This window comes from Pinus tabuliformis, chromosome 9 (genome assembly GCF_031772625.1).
Source record: "Pinus tabuliformis cultivar Carrire ecotype Pingquan chromosome 9, CPIR1, whole genome shotgun sequence".
Classification (NCBI taxonomy): domain Eukaryota; kingdom Viridiplantae; phylum Streptophyta; class Pinopsida; order Pinales; family Pinaceae; genus Pinus; species Pinus tabuliformis.
In genome coordinates this window covers 1,315,648,235-1,315,669,465 of record NC_142307.1, presented here as the reverse complement: position 1 = coordinate 1,315,669,465, position 21,231 = coordinate 1,315,648,235, and the positions used below count along the sequence as shown (strand labels likewise).

Genomic DNA, 21,231 nt, shown 5'->3' with positions numbered 1-21,231 from the left:
TCAATTTCTGTTGAAATCCCTTGACTAGAAACAAGACCCAATCTATGTGCAAGAGGTGCTAGGGCTCATCTCACACCCTTAAACAGCCACATCCCAACTCTATCTAGCCATAGACATATATAGCCTTCCATGCAAGTGTAACCCTAGTAAGTTTTAGCATAGTGACTTCTCTTTCTTGTCCCTCTCCATCCTCCAAAGTGTTGGCGTTGAATCTTTCAATGAGAAAGTGGAAAAATAATGGGGATTACTACCACCCATCTAAATTGGACCAACAAATCAACAAACAAATGCAATCATTCACTCGAGGACTAACATACACCATCATGAAACCAAACCAAATCCAAAACTATCAACAATTTTTGTTGTTGTTAGGAACTAACTCACCACATGCTTGCAGATTCCTTTAGTAGCATTTCTCTTCATTAGATGACAACCATTTTGCCAATACTTTTCATTTTCAAGGTTGAGCAATGTCTCTATTCTAGCTCTTTTCACACAACGTCTCCTCGTTAACCACTAGTTCACTTTGTCTTGAGCACGAACTAATTACCACTTTGGTATGTACTATGCTTTGTCCGGAAATCCTCATCCATGATGCCCATGAATCCAAGGCTCTTCTACACCTCCGCCACAAAGTACTCCAAGTATCACGTTCAGAATGCCTTCTATGAGCCACTAACATTACTTTATAGCACTAATATTCCAAGCTCTCTCCTGCACTGAAACCATTCTCCACACTAGCTATTTTGTTTCTTCTAGTGCATTCACAACAACCCGCCCATCTCGCAGCGTCACCATTGCACGAATCTCAATGACAAAGTTCTTCAACACAAAACTGATTTTCTTTGCCTTTCTCAACACTGTCTCCATCGATTTACATCTGAAACAATACTTGCAAAAAAAACTAGTAGAAAATAGACCAAAACTTATGCAAAGGGGCAAACAATCACTGCCAATAGAATTACACTGATTCCAAAAACTCATGCAGAGGGCCAAACAATCGTTGCCAATCAGACTACTCATGACTACATGTTGTCATAGATTGGAGCACAACATCAAATGGGATCGCCCGATTCAGAGGAAAGAACATTTATTGAGTGAAACGAGGATCAGAGGAGACATTGATTACATGTAAGATATTCAATTTATGATATAATCTGACCCTTGACTTTTCGCTTCCTGTGCCTTTTCAGTACATGTGACCTATTACATTCCTGCATGGCTAACTATTCACTTTCTTTTATTATTTTGGATAATCCCGAGCTAAGGAAGTTTCAAGGAAAAGCTTTGTTCAAAAACATTGAACTTGTTCTTCTATGCCATATGGTAGAGATAGATTACTAGAAATAGAGATATCTTTAAGGGTAGTCTAGAAAAGACTAACAAATTGTAAATGAGAATGAGTGGAAGACAACATTGGGCAATAAAAGAAAAAGATTGAATAACTCAATCTGGTTGGCTGCAATTAAACCCACCCAAAAAGTCAGTCTTTCCTCCAAGGAACATAAGCTCTCATTATCTAAAACTTACATGGTAAGGGTGATCCCAAGACAGTGGAAGCAAGAGAATTACAGATAGCTCAGAAAACAAAATCCTTGAATAAATGGGACTAGGAAGGGTACTAACAACATTGCAGATATCCAGGGATAAGCAAAAGAATGAAGGTGGAACTTTTATAAGGCTTTGATAAATCAGATCCCCAATGGAAACATTGCTGATCATAAATCTGCTCAAATGGTGTTTGGAAAAACTGAAACTCGATTGTGCCGGCACTCCTTGAAGGAGCTACAATTTTGAAATTTAGTTTCAAATACATGGAAGCTTTCCATGTCAAATGATCTTGGAATGTTGGGGTAAATATACTCGAAAATGAGTGGTTCTTCAAGGTTACGAGATTGAGGTAGGTTAGTACTTGACTGATGGGTCAGAAGATAACAATCTGCACTTTATGAACCACGACCTTCTAGTACCAGGAATGTTACTGTCAAGTCAGTGTTCATTAATTCAAACATATCAAGAAGAACATTAGGGAAAGCCCAGTACAGGAAGCAGCATCTCAACTGAGAAACCTCTGCCGCAAACAAATAACCTGAATCTTTCCTCAAGTTTCTACAACCTAGCCTCTGCTAATCTTAGGAAACATTCTAAGCCCAGAAAGAAAAACAGAAATGGAATCTGGAGAGAAAACCAGTTTACCATCGGACCTATGTGGTAAGCCAGGAATGAATATCCTGGGCAAAGGACTAAAGGAAGAGATAGCTGGAAGCTTGGAGGAACTTGAGAGATATCATAAACCACTCATAACTTAATCGCTCTGATGGTGGCTCTCAACAGACTCCAATACTCCTTAGAAATGCTGGCAAATAAGGACTGCAATATCCAAAGAAATCAAAATGGGCAAAAACTTTGAGGTAGCCAAAGAAAAGTTGAATCTCCTTCACAAAATCTTAAAAGGTGTTGCAATATTGGATATCCATCAAATCCTGATGATTTAATCCCACTGGTGGCATCCATTGACAAACTCCAACACTTCCTTTGACAAGCCGAAGACTAGGGACTCTGCGGTCCAATGAAAATGTACAAAACCTTTAAAGGTAACCAAAGAAAACATGGTGAAGCTCCTTTTCAAAATTGACAATGTCCTTGGGTTATTTAAAATCACACTATCATCAAAAGTTGACCATGGTAAGAATCAAGGTCAAGGTGACCAAATCTGGACACCAACATCATAAAGATCACTTTGGGGACTGATGAGTGTTGAAAATAGTAGCAAGAAAGGTCCTCCTTTAACTTGTGCCTTAGTCAAAGAGACCAAGAAGCAGTGTTCCTTAGCATGCACGAGTTCCTAAAATTTAAGATGATTTCCTAAAAATTAGGGTGAGTTCCTATAAGTTATAGGATAGTTCATGAAGCAGTTTGACTGATATACAGAAGTGGAAGACTCAGTTTGGTGTCTTCCAGTGCGAGTTATTTTTGGGAAAATACAAACGAGAGAGCCTCAAGTTCTAAATTGAGGCAGGATGAATTGCATGAGCCAGTTAGACTCAGTTTACTCATCAATCACTAGTTTGAGTTTCAAAAATAGAACTTGCCAGATTTAGCCTATTTGAATTGCTGATAAGGAGGATGAAGGCACAGATTTGAATCAATTTTCTTGTGAGCAAGAGTTGGTGAGACAAAGCAATAGAGAGCACGAGTTCGTGCAGGAGCTTGTGGTGGGAAGGGCAGATTGATAGAGGATAATTCCTTGAGGAATGTGCTAGGAATAGGAGCTAATTTCTAGGCAAAGCACAAGGATTTAGGAGCTCAGCCAGGCAATGAAGAAGGGAAGCAAGATCAGGGTTCTTACAAGGAGTTTCGAGTTTCAAGCGTAGAACAAGCTGGGAGAATAAGTTGTTTTCTCTATTGAAACAGGAATGTATTATAAAAGATCTATTACTCATAATTCTATCAATAAAGTTCTCAAACAAGCAAAGGGTTTTCCCAGTTGGGTTCCCTAGAAAATTGTGTGTTGACTACTGTGTGACTGCTTATTTCTGCTTTTATTCCGCTGCATATAAGTAGACAAATTTTGTGTTTTTAATGAAAATAAATTAGTATTCAGCTTGTTAATTAAAGCAGCAAGCAGAATTTCAAGTAAATTCTACATGGTATCAGAGCGAGTACAAAATTAAACCAGAATCAAGTTGATTATCCATCCTAGTGCATTGTCCAAGAGAAGAGAGGCAATCTGTGAGGCCGGAGACCTAAGGAGTCACGCCAAAAGTTTGGAGAAGGACGAGATTGGTTCTGCTCTCCTTAGATCTCGTTTGGCCGAGTAGGAGGAGCTGTTGGTCGAATGATTGGATGAGGTTCTGGACACAAAATGCAAGTCAGATCTCTGTAAATTAAGCAGCACCTGTTCAGGACTTAAGGAGAGGGCCAACACCCCTGTAAGGTGTGTACTAGAAGGCTGTAAGGCCTAGTCTGTTGCAGGAAGAGGGCTGCATAACCTTAAAGGATCAGCAAGCAAGTTCAAAAGCCTAAGCGTCAGGTTTGAGCAGGAGTTTGGAGGTCTGGCCAGGCCGTATTAGGGAAGACCTGTGGTTCGTACAGGTGCCCTAAGTTCTAGCAGAGTGCTGAAAATCTCAGAAAACAGTGCCCAGAATTGTGACTTTCAGATTGCAAGAAGTGGCATCTTGAAAGGGAAAAGGAATGACTCTTATAGGTGATGGAGAGTTGTCCTAAGGTTTAGGACAACAGATCGTATACCCTAGTTGAGGGTTTCTTCAAGCAAGAACAATCTTCAGAAGTTTTGTCCCTAAGTGTGTTTCCAGGTGTGAACAGTAAGGCATATAGGGCAGAAAGTGCAATAGTTGCTTGAGGTGAAGGAAGCAGATTTGTTGATTTGGGAGTCTGTTCATAGGAGTTTGAACAACAGTATTGGTCAGCCTAAGAACAGAGGATTAGAGGACTGTTAGTGGCTGGTAGTAGCCCTAAGAACAGGGATATAGATGGTGTATTGTAGATCTGTTCACTGTGTTGAACAACAGTTGTATGTGCCCTAGATCAGTCAAGGAGTGACTGTGTGTGGGCAGTTGTGTAAGCCCTAAGGAAGAGTGACAAAAGGGCTGATTTATCACAGTATGAGGGCAGATCTGTTGTGCCCTAGGAGCAGCATTCTGGAACAGCCAGAATCTTGACAAGTGGACAGCCTTGTTGAAGACCTCAAGTACAGTGTTCATGGAAGGAGTCATAGACTGTTAGGAGGTCGACTTTGGGAGCCCTAGTTCAACTGATGAAAGAAGTCATATGGTTCATAAGAGGGCAGTTCCAGAAAACCCAATGAGCAAACATCTTAATGGAGCAAGAGGGCTGCTAGTGGGCAGATCAGTGAGCCAAAGTTCAGTGACACAAATGGAGCTGTGAACATTGATAGTGGCAGATTGTGGAGCTGGAGATGCATGCCTTTAGAGGGAGCAGCCTTGAGCAACAAGGCAGGAAGTTCTCAGAATAAAGAAGTGATGGACTCACAAAGCATGGTTGGAAAGAACAAGTCTTCAAAACAGGTTCCGCAGAAAAAAGCAGAGAAGTCTTCTAGTTCAGAGGGAGCAGCTGCAGCAGCGGAGAACGTGGTGGAGTTGGAGACACATCCAGGTGGACAAGGTTCTTCCAGAAACACCTTCCTCGCTACGAGGGAGTGTTGAAAATAGTAGTAAGAAAGATCCTCTGACTTGTACCTTAGTCAAAGAGAACAAGAAGCAGTGTTCATTAGCAATCACGAGTTCCTAAAATTTAGGACGAATTCCTAAAAATTAGGGTGAGCTCCTATAAGTTATGAAAGTTCATGACGCAGTTTGACTGATATGCAGAAGTGGAAGGCTCAGTTTGGTGTCTTCTAGTGCGAGTTATTTTTGGGAAAAGACAAGTGAGTGAGCCTCAAGTTCTAAATTGAGGCAGGACGAGTTGCATGTGTCAGTTAGACTCAGTTTACACATCAATCACTAGTTTGAGTTCCAAAAATAGAACTTGCCAAATCTAGCCTATTCAAATTGCTTATAAGGAGGACGAAGGCGCAGATTTGAATCAATTGTTTTGTGAGCAAGAGTTGGTGAGACAAAACAATAGAGAGCACGAGTTTGTGCAGATCTTGTGGTAGGAAGGGCAGACTGATAAAGGAGAATTCCTTGAGGAATGTGCTAGGAATAGGAGCTAATTTCCAGGCAAAGCCCAAGGATTTAGGAGCTCAGTCAGGCAAGGAAGAAGGGAAGCAGGATCAGGGTTCTTACAAGGAGTTTCAAGCTTAGAACAAGCAGGGAGAATAAGTTGCTTTCTCTATTGAAACAGGACTGTATTTTAAGAGATCTATTGCTCATAATTTTATCAATAAAATTCTCAAACAAGCAGAGGGCTTTCCCAGTTGGGTTCCCTAGAAAATTTTGTGTTGACTATTGTGTGACTGTGTTTATTTCTGTTCCTATTCGGGTGCATATAAGTAGAGAAATTCTGTGTATTTTAAGAAAAGAAATTAGTTTTTAGCTTGTTCATTAAAGCAGCAAGCAGAATTTCTAGGAAATTCTACAATGACAACAACATCAACCCTCATTGCCTCTCTATCAGCGTGTTCTAAAGTCTAGAGTCTAGACCTCTGCTATTTGTCCTTTGGATTCTTATGTACATTGAGTTGGCCACATTTTCTCGGTCCCAGCTATATACTGTCTATACTATCAGATGAAGAATTGGATTAGTCATAAGAAGCAAAAGTCGCACTAGAATTGAAAGCTTTCTGTACCGTTAAATAGAACAGGAAGTTAACTATGTCCCCTTGAAATCAGCTACAGAGGTAACACTCCATAAAATCTCAGTGAATTAATAGAGCATAGTTTGGAATAAGACAGAAAGATAACATTTCATCGAGAAATAGCCCCAAGGGTTAGCTCAGCTGGTCGAGTCCCCATTGTTAAGTACCTCACCAATCAGGAGGCCACAGGGTCAATTCTCCTCGACGCCCTTGGGGTTAGGCCCTGCTAGTATGGCCGAAGGGCTTTAAAAGATTCCCTTCGGGGTTGATCTGCCCAGATTTTCCGTGGATGTAGCGGCCACCCGTGAACCACCTCTAAAAAAAACATTCCATCGAGAAACACTGGCTCCTGGAGCCTTCAATGTATTATAAATTGCAACACATGGCAGCAACTAAATGGAAAATTTCCTTCTAGACAGAATCCAAGAAAACTGGTATCTTTGACAGAATATGCAAAACTTGGTAACACTGCCAAATGGTGAAAATTTAAAAATGATTCACATGAAAAGGGACCTGTATTGTCTTCACAAATCCCTGAAAGAATTGCTCGAAATGAGCACTAAAACTAGTATCTAAAAAAGTAATCAAAACCCAAAGAAAATTAGTCCAAGCAAATAGGATGCCTGAAAGCATAGGAGATTGAGAAAACACAGCCAAGAAAATATCAGGATGAAAATGAACGATTCCAGAATTTGAGCTGCAGCTATTATGAAATCCTTTAGCACTGAATATTTTAACTTGGTGAAAGAAAAATGAATGCATTGGTCAGATTTGGTCCAAGAAAACGTGGAATGAAGAACAAGAATAGGAGCTACAAGAGATGAAACACGGTGCTAGAAGTATTAGGCAGCTATCAGATACAAGAATGCACATATATCGTGACTTTAGTTTTGAGAAGCTTCTTGGGGGTTGAGAATAACAAAAAAAACAGGTGCAAGTCCAAGCAGGAGCAAATTCAAACTTAAACGGCTGCACAAAAAGTCCAATGAGTATTGCAGGTACGTCTAGACCTCTATTGTGCGAGGTTGATATTATGGTTCGCCCAAAGTTTGCCAATAATCTCAAAAAGTCTAAGATCTACCTGTATTCATACAATATTGACCTGTTTACCACCAATTTGTCGTTAAAACCAAAATGTCTAAGATAAAATGGCCAAAAAGAACATTAAAACCGTTTTCAAGCCCCATAAAACCCTCAAGCAATTATTCCGGTTGGCCAAAGACAAATAAGACCCGATGCAAGGATCAGGGGTCTATGAGATTCCCGTTCATGCGGGAAGTCCTATATTGGCTAAATTGGTTGTCCTTTCAAAGCCAGGCTAAAAGAGCACATAGTTTATACAAACCACAACCGTCTATCGAAATCAGCCATTGTTGAGCACTGTTTTAAGTCCAAACATCTGATTCATTTTGGTCATTCGAAAATCCTAGCCTTTGTTCCTTTTTATAACTCGTGTAATTCAAGAAGCCATGGATATTGAAAAGAACCCTAATAATTTTAATAGAGAGGCTGGATATAGACTTAGCCAATCATGGAAGTCCGTCATCCACCATCTTGCCCACTGATAATTTAAACTCCATCTTCCTATCAATCAAATAATTATTTCATCAATACCTAATTTATTTATTTAACTAATATATATATATATATATATATATATATATATATATATACTATTTTCATTTTTCCTCATTTATATATATACACTATTTTCAATTTCTCTCATTTGGTCAACTTGACAATTTCTTATTTTATTCATTTATTTAAATTCTTAATTCTCATCCCAATCTTATTTTATCACTATTTTAATTTTTAGTTTAAAAAAATTAATTCTTTTCTTTCTCTAATCCTATAATTTCTAATTCAAATATCTAATTAATTTTTATTTTAATTATGTCAAATTTTATCATTAAAAATTATTTTAAATTATTGAATTATTAATTCTAATTTTTAGCTAACCCTTTCTGTTTGACTACATTATTAATTATTCTTTTTGAATATTATTAATTATTGTTTTCAATTAATTCTTAAATTTTTTAATTCTTATTTTTCACTCATTCTCAATGTTTCAATTCTAAATTAATTATTTAATAATTTTATATATTAATTTCCACCAATTTCTTATTTCAGATATAAGATTGTTTAATTTTTAATAGATTTGGTCAAATTTTAATTAATATTTCTGAATAAATTTATTTATTTTAAATTATTGAATTATTAATTCTATTTTTTAGCTAACCCTTTCTGTTTGACTACATTATTAATTATTCTTTTTGAATATTATTAATTATTGTTTTCAATTAATTCTTAAATTTTTTAATTCTTATTTTTCACTCATTCTCAATGTTTCAATTCTAAATTAATTATTTAATAATTTTATATATTAATTTCCACCAATTTCTTATTTCAGATATAAGATTGTTTAATTTTTAATAGATTTGGTCAAATTTTAATTAATATTTCTGAATAAATTTATTTAACTTTGACCCTTCTCCCAATAGATACTAGTTCCTTTCTCCTATAAAAAGGCTTTTCAACTCTCGTTTACTCACGAAGCTCTCTGGTCCCTAATGATGGATGGAGTAACCATCCGAAACGTTGGACGGATTAAAAATCCATTACACATTTCTCGCCCGGAAATCTCTAACAATGTCTAAGATTTCCTAGGTTCATACTATATTGGCCGTTTTCCCTCAATTTGCCAATAAAATGTCTAAGATCTAACCTAAATATATTTTATTGAGAAGTATGAATTTTTCCTAGGTTAGATCTTAGACATTTTAATTTTATTGGCAAATTGGGGGCATCTTTCAATATGTGTGTGTGTTCAGAGTAGGGAGGGCGTAGATCTTAGACATTTTAATTTTGTTGGCAAATTGGGAGAAAATCACGAAGGTAGTGTGTGTGTGTGTGTGTGTGTGTAGAGAGAGAGAGAGGTGTATTTTAACTACTGAACATTTTGGTCCTTTTGGTCCTTTTCTGGGCATATTTTTTGGTCAATTTTGCTTGAAATCCTGTAGGGATTTGTTAGAATCTCAGGCTTGAGTTGTACAATCTGGAGTGCCACAGGGGTTTTTCAAGATGTTGAATCTATTTATACATTCAAAAATGCATTTTAAACAATGAAAAATCACAATCTCACAAAAAAATTTGCATTGTAATTGCAATAAAAAAATCCAAAAATATATTAATTTGAGCTAGCAAAAAAAGACCTAGCAACCAAAAGTCTCTAAATAGAAAGTCTGCAATTACGATTTACAACAATAAATTTTTACAAAAAACTTCACAGAAGTCCCCATGAAACGCTTTTAATCTCAATGGACTTCATTACAAACTTGAATTTATGTTGAAGGGAAGCGCTGCTATTTGCACTATTGTTTAAGGGATCAACTGAATTATGAATATGACATTTTATTTCCTGTAACAAGTAACTTCCAGCTTCTAAGACAATAAAATGATTTCTAAAACAACAAACCACCTTAATTCTCAAGGTTCTTTTCCTCTAATAGGAACTCAAGTTTTGCCAATCACTATTGGAGGGTTCATTTCAGGAGTTGGTGACATGGTTGAACATCTCAACGAATCTTCATGCAAGAGAAATGTTTCTTATTAACAAGGCAGGAACACTGTTGATATTCTCGAAAGATTTACACTCGGGAATCATGTTACTTCTCAAAATTGTTCCAGTTACATATCAGAAATAAGTTATGGGCAAGGCAAATAAGATGAGGAACGTCCACGAGTCTTGGATAGATGGTGATCGGGTGCTCTGTTAAGGCACTCCTTGATGTGAAGTCACCAGTTCAATTCCTCACCCCGATCTGAGTAATATAATGGATATGATGAAGATGTAGTCCCACCAAGCTTACAAAAAAAAAAGATGAGGAAGAATACTATAGAACAAGTGTAGCTATTTCTACACTCAGCTAGATCTTCCTCTGGAATTCTAGCCATTGCCTCTGTTGCTACCCTCAATCCTCCCTACACTCTTTAAATTCCAACCAGCCACCCCGTTCTTGTTACCTTGGCAATCTTCTGCATGAGGCTCTAGTGTTTGCCCAACAACTCTCAACTGTCGCCCAGGAAAATGCAACAACTACATAGTTGAATATTGAGCAAATGAATAAACTCACCTCCTCCAACTTAAAAGGAGGCAGCTGAAGCAGAAAATGCATCCACCGTGTGCTATTGTAGAAAAATGCCTGGACGAGGTGGCAGTTTCTTTATAGAAAGTTCAAAAATTGTCACAATTCTTCTGGTTTCCTTGGAATCAACCACAAACAACCCCTGAAATAGCAAGGATTGTGGACACATCTCCATATTCAATGGACTATGGCTAAACGGAGATGCAATGATAAACTGGCTAAATAAACTGACTGAAAACTATATAAACTCCATGCCAGATGTATTTTTCCTTGCTTATTTTTAAATCCCAGAGGATAGGAACCGAATCTTAGCAAATGGACCATCGTTTCAACTCTCAAGGAAGGTTTGACCTCTTCATGGAACCCACTCTCTGAGTTCAACCCAGTAACCATGTATGTCATCACTACACCAATTTGGTGGAGGCTTCCAAGCCCTCTTCTCTTCTGAGATGGAGAAGTTTAATAAAGTCAAGAATGTCTCAGATAGATATATTAGTTCAGAGTCAGACAGCGAGAACGGGAAAGACGGAGTGTCCACAAGAACCAGGCTGCACTATCAACTTGATCTCAATAATGGCCCACTAGACAAATAAGATAAGATAAATATATTTATGTCAAACTAATGACCACAAAGTAGGTCAAAGGGACTATTGGCTACAATGATGTCCATAAATGCGAGAGAACCAGACGGTCTCCTATAAAAAATACAATGCATGAATATAAAAGGTACAATGTAGGAACATAAATGATATAATGTATGGAATGCCCTGACGGAGAAGATCCAGGGGCTAATGGATCTAAGGATCAGAACCATCTTTCCTAACATCTGAGGCTGACTGAAAAAAACTCCACAAAGTTTGTTGGCCTGATGAAGGGCCAGTGGGAGGTGTGAACTGTCCACTAAATCGTTGTCTGGGGGAGTTCGCCCACTGCTGAGGTCTAGAGGACCTAGTCCGTCTCCCAGGGACGGATCTAAGATGGTTTTGCTGCTGAGATCTCGTGTGGCGGGGTGAGGTCCCACGGATCCCCATTGGTCTAGACTCTAGAGTCTGGATATGAAACGGTATCAATTGTTCTCTTTGTGACCCTATCTGAAGGTAGTACCCTGAAAAATGTCGTGATCCTCTGTGTTGGTCTGGTCTGATGGGAGGTTGAAGAATATGCGCTCGAAACCTGAGAGCCTCCAACATATATCGGGCCAAACATCTCTGATCGAGATACCTGAAAAATTCTGCGAGGGTCTGAGAGTCTCTGAACAAGCAATGGAACCTTCGTCTGATCTCATAGTAGATAGGGCATCCAAAAATGAAGTGCACCTCAGTCTCTACTCCTTGTAAATGACATACTTGGCATATTTTGTCTGGTCTATCAATCTGGTGGTCTATCTCTACCCGAAGTCTATGAGAACCTACTCTGTACTAGCCTAGAGGAATGCGAAGAGCATGCATCCAGTGGTGAAACGTATACTGGGGTCGAATAATGAGCCCGTCTCTCAACTCCAAGAAGTGCTCAGCATAGAAGGCCATCTTTGGGCGCAACCCTCCCGAAGGATTGACCCAGGTGACCTAGACGAACTGCCTGTAGATGTCCTCCCTAATGATCTTGTTCAACTCCTGTCTAGTAGGTAGAAGGTGACCAAGAGCATCCAAGGAATATCGGAAAGGAGGGAGACAATCCAACTGAATGCCCACTGACTCTAAGAGATCTGAAACTCCTGTAAACCAACATCTAGCTCGGCCCGAGGGAGTAGAATGGGAAATAGTCTCAGAAGAGCAATATGCCAAGTAAGGGTAACGGTCCCTACTCTTTATCAAGTCTGCAGATCCCCGAACATGATGCAAGAATGAGACCAGATTGAAGACTGTCTCAAGCCGAAAGGGATGAGCTCCAAACTCATCAAGAATGATGTGTTGAGGTACTATCTATTTGCATCTAATGATGCGGCAAAGAAGAAGAATATGGACTCTCTCAACTGAAGCCCAATCCGACTCAAGTAAAGACGGTCCCCAAATCTCTGAGCCATATAGAACAGTGGGACGGATCAAGGTGTCCATGAGGCTCATCTTGGACAAGATGTCCTGGAAGTGATGTCGAAAGCACTGTCTCTCGAGAAGGGCTAAGGATCCATATCCTTTGTTGATCTGAGGCTAAAGCGTTGGTCGCAAACTGAAGCGGGGACCTGAGAATTGCACCCCCAAGTAAGTATATGTGTTGGTGATCTCAACCTCCTCCCCTCTGAATAGGAAGTGAAGGTCTGAAGTTTTCTTCACCCCATTGAAGATCATAATCTTGGTTTTACCCAGGTTGATCATCAACTGTCGAAGATCGCAAAACAGAGCTAAGGCATCCAGCTGCCTCTGTAATCCTTCTGGAGATGAGGAGAGGAGGACCACGTCGTCAACAAAGAGTAGAATAGATATCAGGACCTGGTGAAGAAGGCAGCCATTAGTGTCCTGGATATGCTCGTGTAGAAAAGCCTCCAACTCATCAATATAGATCCTAAACAGGGTAGGGGACAATGGACAACCCTGTTTAACCCCAATAGTGCTTCGGATGAAATCAGACATCCCATGAGCCATGTGAAGACAACCAAGGATGGACTCATATAGGTGTGTAATAGTTGTCAATAGGGTCATCAAGATGCCAATATCTCTGAGTCTCTGGAGTAAGGCTTCCCTCGGAACAGAATCAAAACTTTCCGAAAATCTAAGAAACAGTGGTAGACTTTTGAAGAGCGATGTCGTGCCTCCTCAATCACAGCGCAGAGGGTGAAGATGTGGTCAATGGTCTGATGAGTTGGTCGAAAACCTGCCTATCCCCTAGCTCTGAGTTGTCTCTGCTCAAGGTCACTGGAGAGCTTCCTATGTAGAACAGTAGCATACAACTTCGAGAACGTGTGGCCCACCATGATCATTTTGTAGTTATTGGGATTTGAGTTGGAGCCTAATTTGTGGATCGGATGGATGATGTGGTGTGACCATGCCGGTGAAAAACCTTCACGGACTACATGGTTGAAGAGATCAGCCAAGTAACTAACCAAAGCACAGAAACCGTGTTTAAAGAACTATCTTTGATCTTGAATGTTCCCATTGAACTCAATTGTTAGATTATGAAAACACCACCTTCAGGTGTAGGATCTGCCACAATATAGGTCATTTTATGGTAAATTATTCTAAGAGACTATGTCAAACATTGGCCGAAAAGACTACCATTCCTAATCCCTGAGTAACAGATGGGGAAGGATTCCAAAAAGTTACAAGAAAATGAAGACAAAGTTCATGAGAAAACAAAAAACTGTAGGAATCAGAAAAACAAAGGAAGGGGTTTATGCCCAGGTAAAGCAGCAAAAACTGAATCACAGGTTTCAAACACAAAACCTCAAAAGTAAGACATGGAGCACTGCTGCTGAAGGCGACCACAAAATTGAAGGGCTCGATTATAGAAGAGGCAACTAGACCGAGTCCCAAAAATTCTCAAATGGGAAACGATTCTCCCCCGATATGAGGAAAAGTTAGAAGCAATCGCCAGTCATCCAGATCCCTCCAGTTTACTTGATGATTCTCCTTGTAAAATGCTCAAGAAAACAAATCCCAGTAGGAGCATTTTTCCCTTTCCACCTGCAGTTGGAGCTAGGGTAGCTGTTAATGTCTCTTCATTGTGTTACTGTACAAAGTCCTCTTTTCTACACCGAAAACAAAAGTTCTGGACAAAAACGAAATTCATTTCAAGATCAGAAGACCCTTTGTAAACAATGCTTAGCATCTTATAATTCTTACATAACCACTAGGGAACTCTGAAGTTGATCAAAGGGAAGGTTCAACAAGCTCACCAAGGACACTAATAATCAAACAATTAGGTAAGAAAAACCAACAGTATAAAATGTCTGAAATGGAGTGATTTTGAGATTACAAGGCTCAAGCAGATAAGAAAGGAATTTAATTTTCATCAGACCATTTCAGTTTTTTTAAAGAGTAAAATGCTATAATTTCATGTACAAAGTTCCTATGAAGTGATAAAACTTACGTCAAATGAATAATGTGTCTTTTACCATGAACAGATAGACTGTTGAAACCTATATGGCTATGTGTAACTTGAGGACCCGAGGCCTAAATAGAGACGGTGGTAGATAATAACTTAACTTCCAGAGCTTGAATCCATTACCACCTATAGAAGAAGCAGACATGCGATGCCAAAACAGGTTGATGGTAATTATTGACCTCACCTCTGTTCTGAATTCTGCATGAAAAGACATATAGCAACAGAATATTCTTGCATACTACCTTTCTAGCATCTCTGAAATGACAAAATACTGCCATCCAAAGGAGGGTTGGAACTTGGCACACAATGGCATATGGCCATTTGGCCCTGAAGTCGTGTCCAACATACATTAGAATTAATGGGATCCTATTGGACATTGCGAAGAAATAGTTTAATATAACTATTGGTTGAACTCATTCAGAAACCTTTGAAAGTTTTATATATCAAAGTTTAAACTAGTCCAACTAGACCATCTATAGAAAGAAGCAGATAATGACACCAAAACAAAGTGATAGTAGTCGGTTATGTCACCTCAATTTCCCCTTAATTCTGCACTTAAAAAGTACAGCCACAGAATGTTCTTGCAATTTACCTTTATAGCATCTCCAAAATGGCAGAATACTGCCACCCAAAAAAGTCCATATAACTATGATCTGCACATATCAACGATTCTACCCTAAAGTCATGTCCACACTATATTTGAATTAATGAAATGCTCCAGGATATCGCTGAGAAAGGGTTTAACAGTTATTTCTGCAACTCATCCAGAAACCTTGGAAAGTTCCATAACTTAGACCAGTCCACATAGACCCTGACAAATAACTGACCAGCTTACTCTGATTTTAAGTGAAATTCCTAGTTAAGGATTACAATATTGGATAGGAAACGAACAGCAAAACCAAAATCGGGTACCCTAATGCTCAAAAAGCTAAAATGTCAAAATCCCATTTAACTATGATGACAATACAGCGGGACCAGAATAATATATACTTCCTCCTGATTCCCTAAATAGAGAGATAATAGCTATTAGAGTCTTATATCGAGATAATAGCTCCAATAGCTATTAGAGTCTTACATCGAGATAACGGATCAGTTAATCCAAGGACAAATTTGAGTCATTATCGATTTGTCATATTCTAAATAGCCCCAATCCAGATGTTCTATTTAAAGTCAAGCCGCAGCAAAAAGACCAAATATTTCCACAGGGACCAGAAAGCAAGTCTGTAATCAATGTTCAAATGTCTCACTTCTGCAAAAGCTTTTATGTGGCTGGAGTAAATGGAAGATTCCTCCATGGCAGGATCAGTACAAACCCAACAAATAAAACAATTTCTACTTAGCAATTTTGGCTGCCCAGTGATCAAAATTGGAGTACTGAGGTTAATATTATCAAACCGAATTGGATTAAATCTACGTTTTCTATTCAACTAAGAGAGACTACAAAGATAGGCCATGACCAAATGGTCAAAAGTGTGTTGCAAGCAAGCCCATGTGTGTCTGTCCTTTTCAAAATGTCGATACAAACTAGATAACATGTAATACAAAGCCCAATCCTCAACTCATACACAATATTCAAGATAGTAACTTAGCTGCCAAGCCTAGATGTCTTCTTCAACTTAGACGTTGAAAATGAAAAGTATTTTTCCCCGTGCATGACCAAAGCAGGTCAATGTGACTAGAATACATAAGAAAGTAACAAAAGTAGCAGGAGCACCTAAAAGAGGCAACTCCTCAGAGAAAAATTACAAAGGGGTTCAGGAGAATCCCAAACTAAGAAGATAGGTCAAGAAGAAGCAAAAGAAAAGAGACAGATTCAAAGACTCCAAAGTTCTTTTGGCAAATATACTTGACAAATGACTTCCTTTGAATAGGTAAGTCCAGCGTGAACAAGCATGTACATGTTGTTGGATATGGATTTTTGGTTATCTATGTCCAATTATATCCAAATGATCGTGATTCAATGACGTGTGTTTGAAAATGTAAAACTATCACCCAAGGGAATGAGGTAAAAAATGCAGGAGAAAAGCTCACATAGGTTGATCACAGTTTGAGTCTAGAAGGCTAGGATATAGAAATGAACAACCATGGGTTGAGGAAGTTATTTGAGAAGCAATCAAGTTCTGGACTCTAATGTGTTTTAGATCTTATTGTAATATTTCATGTCATTGATGGTTCAAACTTCAAACTTCATAATAAGCTGAAGCTCTAAGATCAGTAGTAAGCTGTGAAGATGCACAACCCAGCGCCATGGTTGTACCCGCTAGAGAATGGACGGCAGAACGCAGTCCATGTAACAAATGAAGGAAGCAAACGGGATGAGAAGAACCCTCTCGAATTACTATGAGGTATAGTGCCAAGGGCGATCTCGTCCATTTGCAGGGAAGGAACATTTCAAAAGTTCATGTTGTACTCTTCGATTGAAAGAGTGAACTGTCACAACCTTTTAAGGCATTACATTCTGCAGCCCTTTAGCACAAAAGTAATTTCCTTAATTTTTATCTCTTGTTTGGATGCAACAAACAGAGATTAGTTGGTTAATATATGAAATGTAGCAGAATTACCACCATGAACCAGCCAAAAAGTCCTTGACATGATGGCAAGACAATAAATAGTCTACAAAGACAAAATTCTCACGATCTGATTCAACCTGACGAGGATTTCTCTAACTTTGATATGCCAACAGCTGCGAGCAATTTCTCTAAACATCTATTAGTTTTACAATGACAGTGCACGGCAAACTAAAAACAAAGAAAGCTGAAAGAAGAGTATGTACCAGAATGAGTTGTTACGCGTGGCATAGTGGTAGCTAACAATTGCGCTGGACCTTCAACTGCTTGAGATTGGAGCATTGCAGAAGACTGCTGAAGTTGGATACCCAATTGTCTCACAGGAGCCGAGTGGTCCATCGTCTTCAACTGATCGCAGGATGACCCAATTCCAGGCCACCACGGACTCGCAGAAGGCAGGCCAGGCTGCCCAACATGCCCGCCCTGAACTCCATACTCTGGCGGAGCTTGCATGGTGATACTCATCATTCTCTCTGCAAATCCTTCTTCGCAAGCTGGCTGCTGTTCACTGGTATGATCGCAACCTTCTTTCTACATTTCGCCGATGAAGATGATGTTCTGCCTTCGCGACCTGAAATCTAGCATACACCCGTTAACGAAAAGAAATAAACACCCACGCAATCCTTCATATTCTGCTCAACGCAGGCGAAGAACACCCATTAAAAAGGTTAAAAGCCACTAACTGTACTAAAAACTCTTCAGCCCAATTATAATTAGTCCCCACCATAACCCAACCCAAAAGCTCAGTATTGGAAGATGATGAAGAAATTGCATCCAAACCATGCATGTATGTGACAAGCAGACCTGATAGAGGGAACTCGATTTCGAAACCAGAGGCAGGGCGGGGCGAGATGTTATTGGGTTCTTCACCTCTCCACGAATGAGAATCAGAATGGGAAACAGGGTCAAGTCAGAGCGCGCTATGATCTTAGAGCCACTGCAAAAGGCAAAACAAACCAGATAAAAAAATCAAAACTAGAAGGGAGTGCCACTTAAAGCCCATTTTAAGCTCACATGATATGGGCATATATCTTGGGAAGTGTGTGCCACGTCAATGCAGTGCCAGGAAGGAAGGTGGGTTACTTCAAGAAAAGAAAGAGAATACAGAAGTGGGTGGTCCTGAGAGCCAATAAAATAATATATTTCATGCTAAGAAAGAAACATATAGTAATCAATCATTATTCTTGCCACTGCAGGCAGACAAGGGTACACGAGCTAAATGGAAATGGAGTTACCCACCTACCTGCTTCGGTAAAAACCTGGCCCAAACTTCCATCCATACCTCACCACACCAAAAGTAAAAAGCACTTCAACTTAAGTCCCAGCTTCGTCCAAATGGTTTCATCCCACTCTACCTTCCAGAATGGCGTAGTCCAATTGTTAGACGTTTTTGTCTGGTCCAGGTAATTATTCCCGTTTACGAGTGTAGACTTTCACAGTGGTTGATATTATTGAAAATTTTAGGAAGAAAACTGTATAAAACTTTTTAGTTTGTTTAAGGATGACTTATTATTAGGGACCAGAAAGTTGGATGATGATTGAACCAGTACTAAATAAATTCTTTAAATTGTTCTAATATAGTTTTTACAAACATATAAATCAAAAGTGAAATTAGATAGAATTTAAAATTTTGAAAGTAATTTTTGAAATCTTAAGATTCAGTGATGTAATAAGTAGTGTTTTTGAAATTTTTCCAGCATTAAATCTATTTATATATCTTCAAAAATACATTATAAACAATTCGCAATCTTATCAAAAATCATATAACTAAATTCCAAAAAAAACTTTGAAAAATATCTATTTTCCTCCCAGAATTCGTCATGACAGCGACTTCAACTGGTTGAATGTTATTTTTCACCCCGTAACAGGATCACAGGTGCATGCATGGTAAATTTTGGAACGGTAACTGCTGTTTTTGTTGTGTGATGAATCATGATGGTGATGGTTGTGGAAGTGGGATGACAATGATGACGATGATGCCTGACAACCTGCTTTAATTTCTCTGTTTCCAGAGCCTATTTCTCTGTTTCGAGAGCCTACGTGTCTCTGTGTCACAGTCCCCACGTCAAATGTACTTGAGATGCCCACCACAGCACCAGCGCCTGTCATGGAAGCAAGCAAGTATTAAATCCCAACTTGATTTCCTACCAACTTTCAAAATCTGGGCTTAGCCCTCTCAGCAATTGTTTCAATTTTTAATCAGTAAAACCCCAAACCCAAACCCTACATACGCCCTCCTTTGACCAGATTGTCTGCTTGTTCTGAGTTTCTTTTCTGGCCGTACATTGACCTCAGGAATGGTTGGATGGTTCTGCAAAAGGAAAACACATTATTGTGGGTACATCTCCACATGATCTAATCATCTATTCTCTTCTATGTTCCTTCCACCACCTGAGCACAAACATCTGTCCTCGCACACCTACTGCTCATTACATTATGTGAGCAGAATCATTTATCCCTTTTTCTTTCCTTGCCTCCCCATTCGATGCTCTCCTCTGTATTCGAATTTCCACAATCCTGTAACGTACAGATTTTTGGACTATCCTCTGCATTTACTCAAAGGGTAAAAACCAGGTGTCTGGCTTTGAATTGACGCCCACTACACTCTGAAATAATGAAATGATATGAGCAGCAGCAGTTAGGGTAAAAACCAGCGAACTTATGAATTGCAATTTAGGGAAATGAGGTCTACTACTTCCAGTCTCTTAGCTGTGCAAGTAATGATATAGGGCCACCGCGCCCAAGCGTGCTCCATGAAATCTAATTTTGATTGTTGTACGATAAATATATCCATTCCTTTATTACCTCTTTCCTCGCTTCTCAACGTCATGCTCTGTACGCATCCCTTTATCCATTTTATTAATTTTACTTTGGGACTGCAATTTTGACTTCTAATTTTACTTTTTATACCCAACACTAAAGTTTATTCTTTTACTATTTTTAACTTCTAATGACATTGTCAAACGAGGTGTTGAGCTACTTGAATTTAGCATAGAAAAATAAATAGTGGTTGAGTTACTTGAATTTAACATAGAAAAATAGAGTGTAGGTTAGTTTAATGCGGTTATTTTGGATTTATCAAATCCTGAGACAAATATTTTTTCATTTTAAAAGAAGTTTGTATTTTGATCCCTCTAGACTCTTTTGATAAATCTGAAGTTAAGATGAATCTAGGTTAGTTTAATTATTAATTATAATTAGTATAGATGCATTTTAAGTAAGGATTTAACATGATCCTAGAGGGATCAAATTTCTTCAGATACAAACTTATTTTTTTCAATAACTTTATATGATATATAAATATTTTTTATAAAACAATATATAATATATCCAGAGTTGACATTAAAATATTTTGCATATCATGTGCATACATTTTATCAACGCACATTAAAATGGTTTTCTTGTTATTGATATATTTTTAAGTATATTTTAATATTAATTCATAATATTTTATTGGTGCTCACATTGAATTTTTTATTATATATGACATTAAAATATTGTTTTTAACATTTTTTTCTATATATAGATATATATGAAGTTGATATTGACATAAACTAGCTGATGTAGATTTTTAAATAGTTTATTTAAATTTCCTGTTGAAATGTTTTTGAAAAGTATAAAGTTTAAATATCTTACTCACACATTTCTTTTACTTCATATTACTTTACATTAAATTATATTATGTCATGAAGACAACTCAGTAAACATGTATAACATATTCATTTTTTTTATTACAGCCATATTGTTTTTCTATTTAGAAAATATTTTATTTTTATTTTAAGAAAGACAACGTCAACTCCATATTGAACTGTGAAATAAATATGTTTATAATACATGACACTCCAGCGTAAAAATTTAACAAGTGTAAATACACCATTTCCATCTCCACTTAGATTTGCAATTACAAATGTCCCCATGTAAAAAAATTAATTAAAAAAATTACCACATTGTACATTCTTATATAAACATTCATTTCTTATTTTCATATATGATATGAAAAAGTCCACTCTAATCACCCACAATGTTGTGTTAAACTCAAGACTCCGTGAGAGTTTGTTTCCTAAAAGGATTGCCTTCTACGAAATGGGAGAGATAAGTAACTAGTTGCAACATCTAGTGACACAACCACAAGTTGTCTTGGCAAAGCCATAGAACCAATATAGATGCATATTAGTTTTATTTTATCCACTCATGGGCATTC

The 21,231-nt window shown here is 38.2% G+C and overlaps 1 protein-coding gene across 2 annotated transcripts in view; it reads right to left on the bottom strand.

The window, feature by feature from the left end:
- The window catches only part of LOC149153376 (nuclear transcription factor Y subunit A-10-like), a 99,585-nt gene extending 81,479 nt beyond the window's left edge, over window positions 1-18,106 (bottom strand). The window contains exons 1-2 of one of the 2 annotated variants that reach the window (XM_089440635.1): window positions 17,835-18,106; window positions 17,237-17,608 (exon numbers count right to left, since the gene is read on the bottom strand). In XM_089440635.1, coding sequence (XP_089296761.1) covers window positions 17,237-17,498 — 262 coding nt within the window. In that variant the 5' untranslated portion in view covers window positions 17,499-17,608; window positions 17,835-18,106. The remainder of the gene's footprint in view (window positions 1-17,236; window positions 17,609-17,834) is intronic. The other variant, XM_089440634.1, reaches the window with a different exon arrangement.
- Between the last annotated feature and the right edge of the window lie 3,125 nt (window positions 18,107-21,231).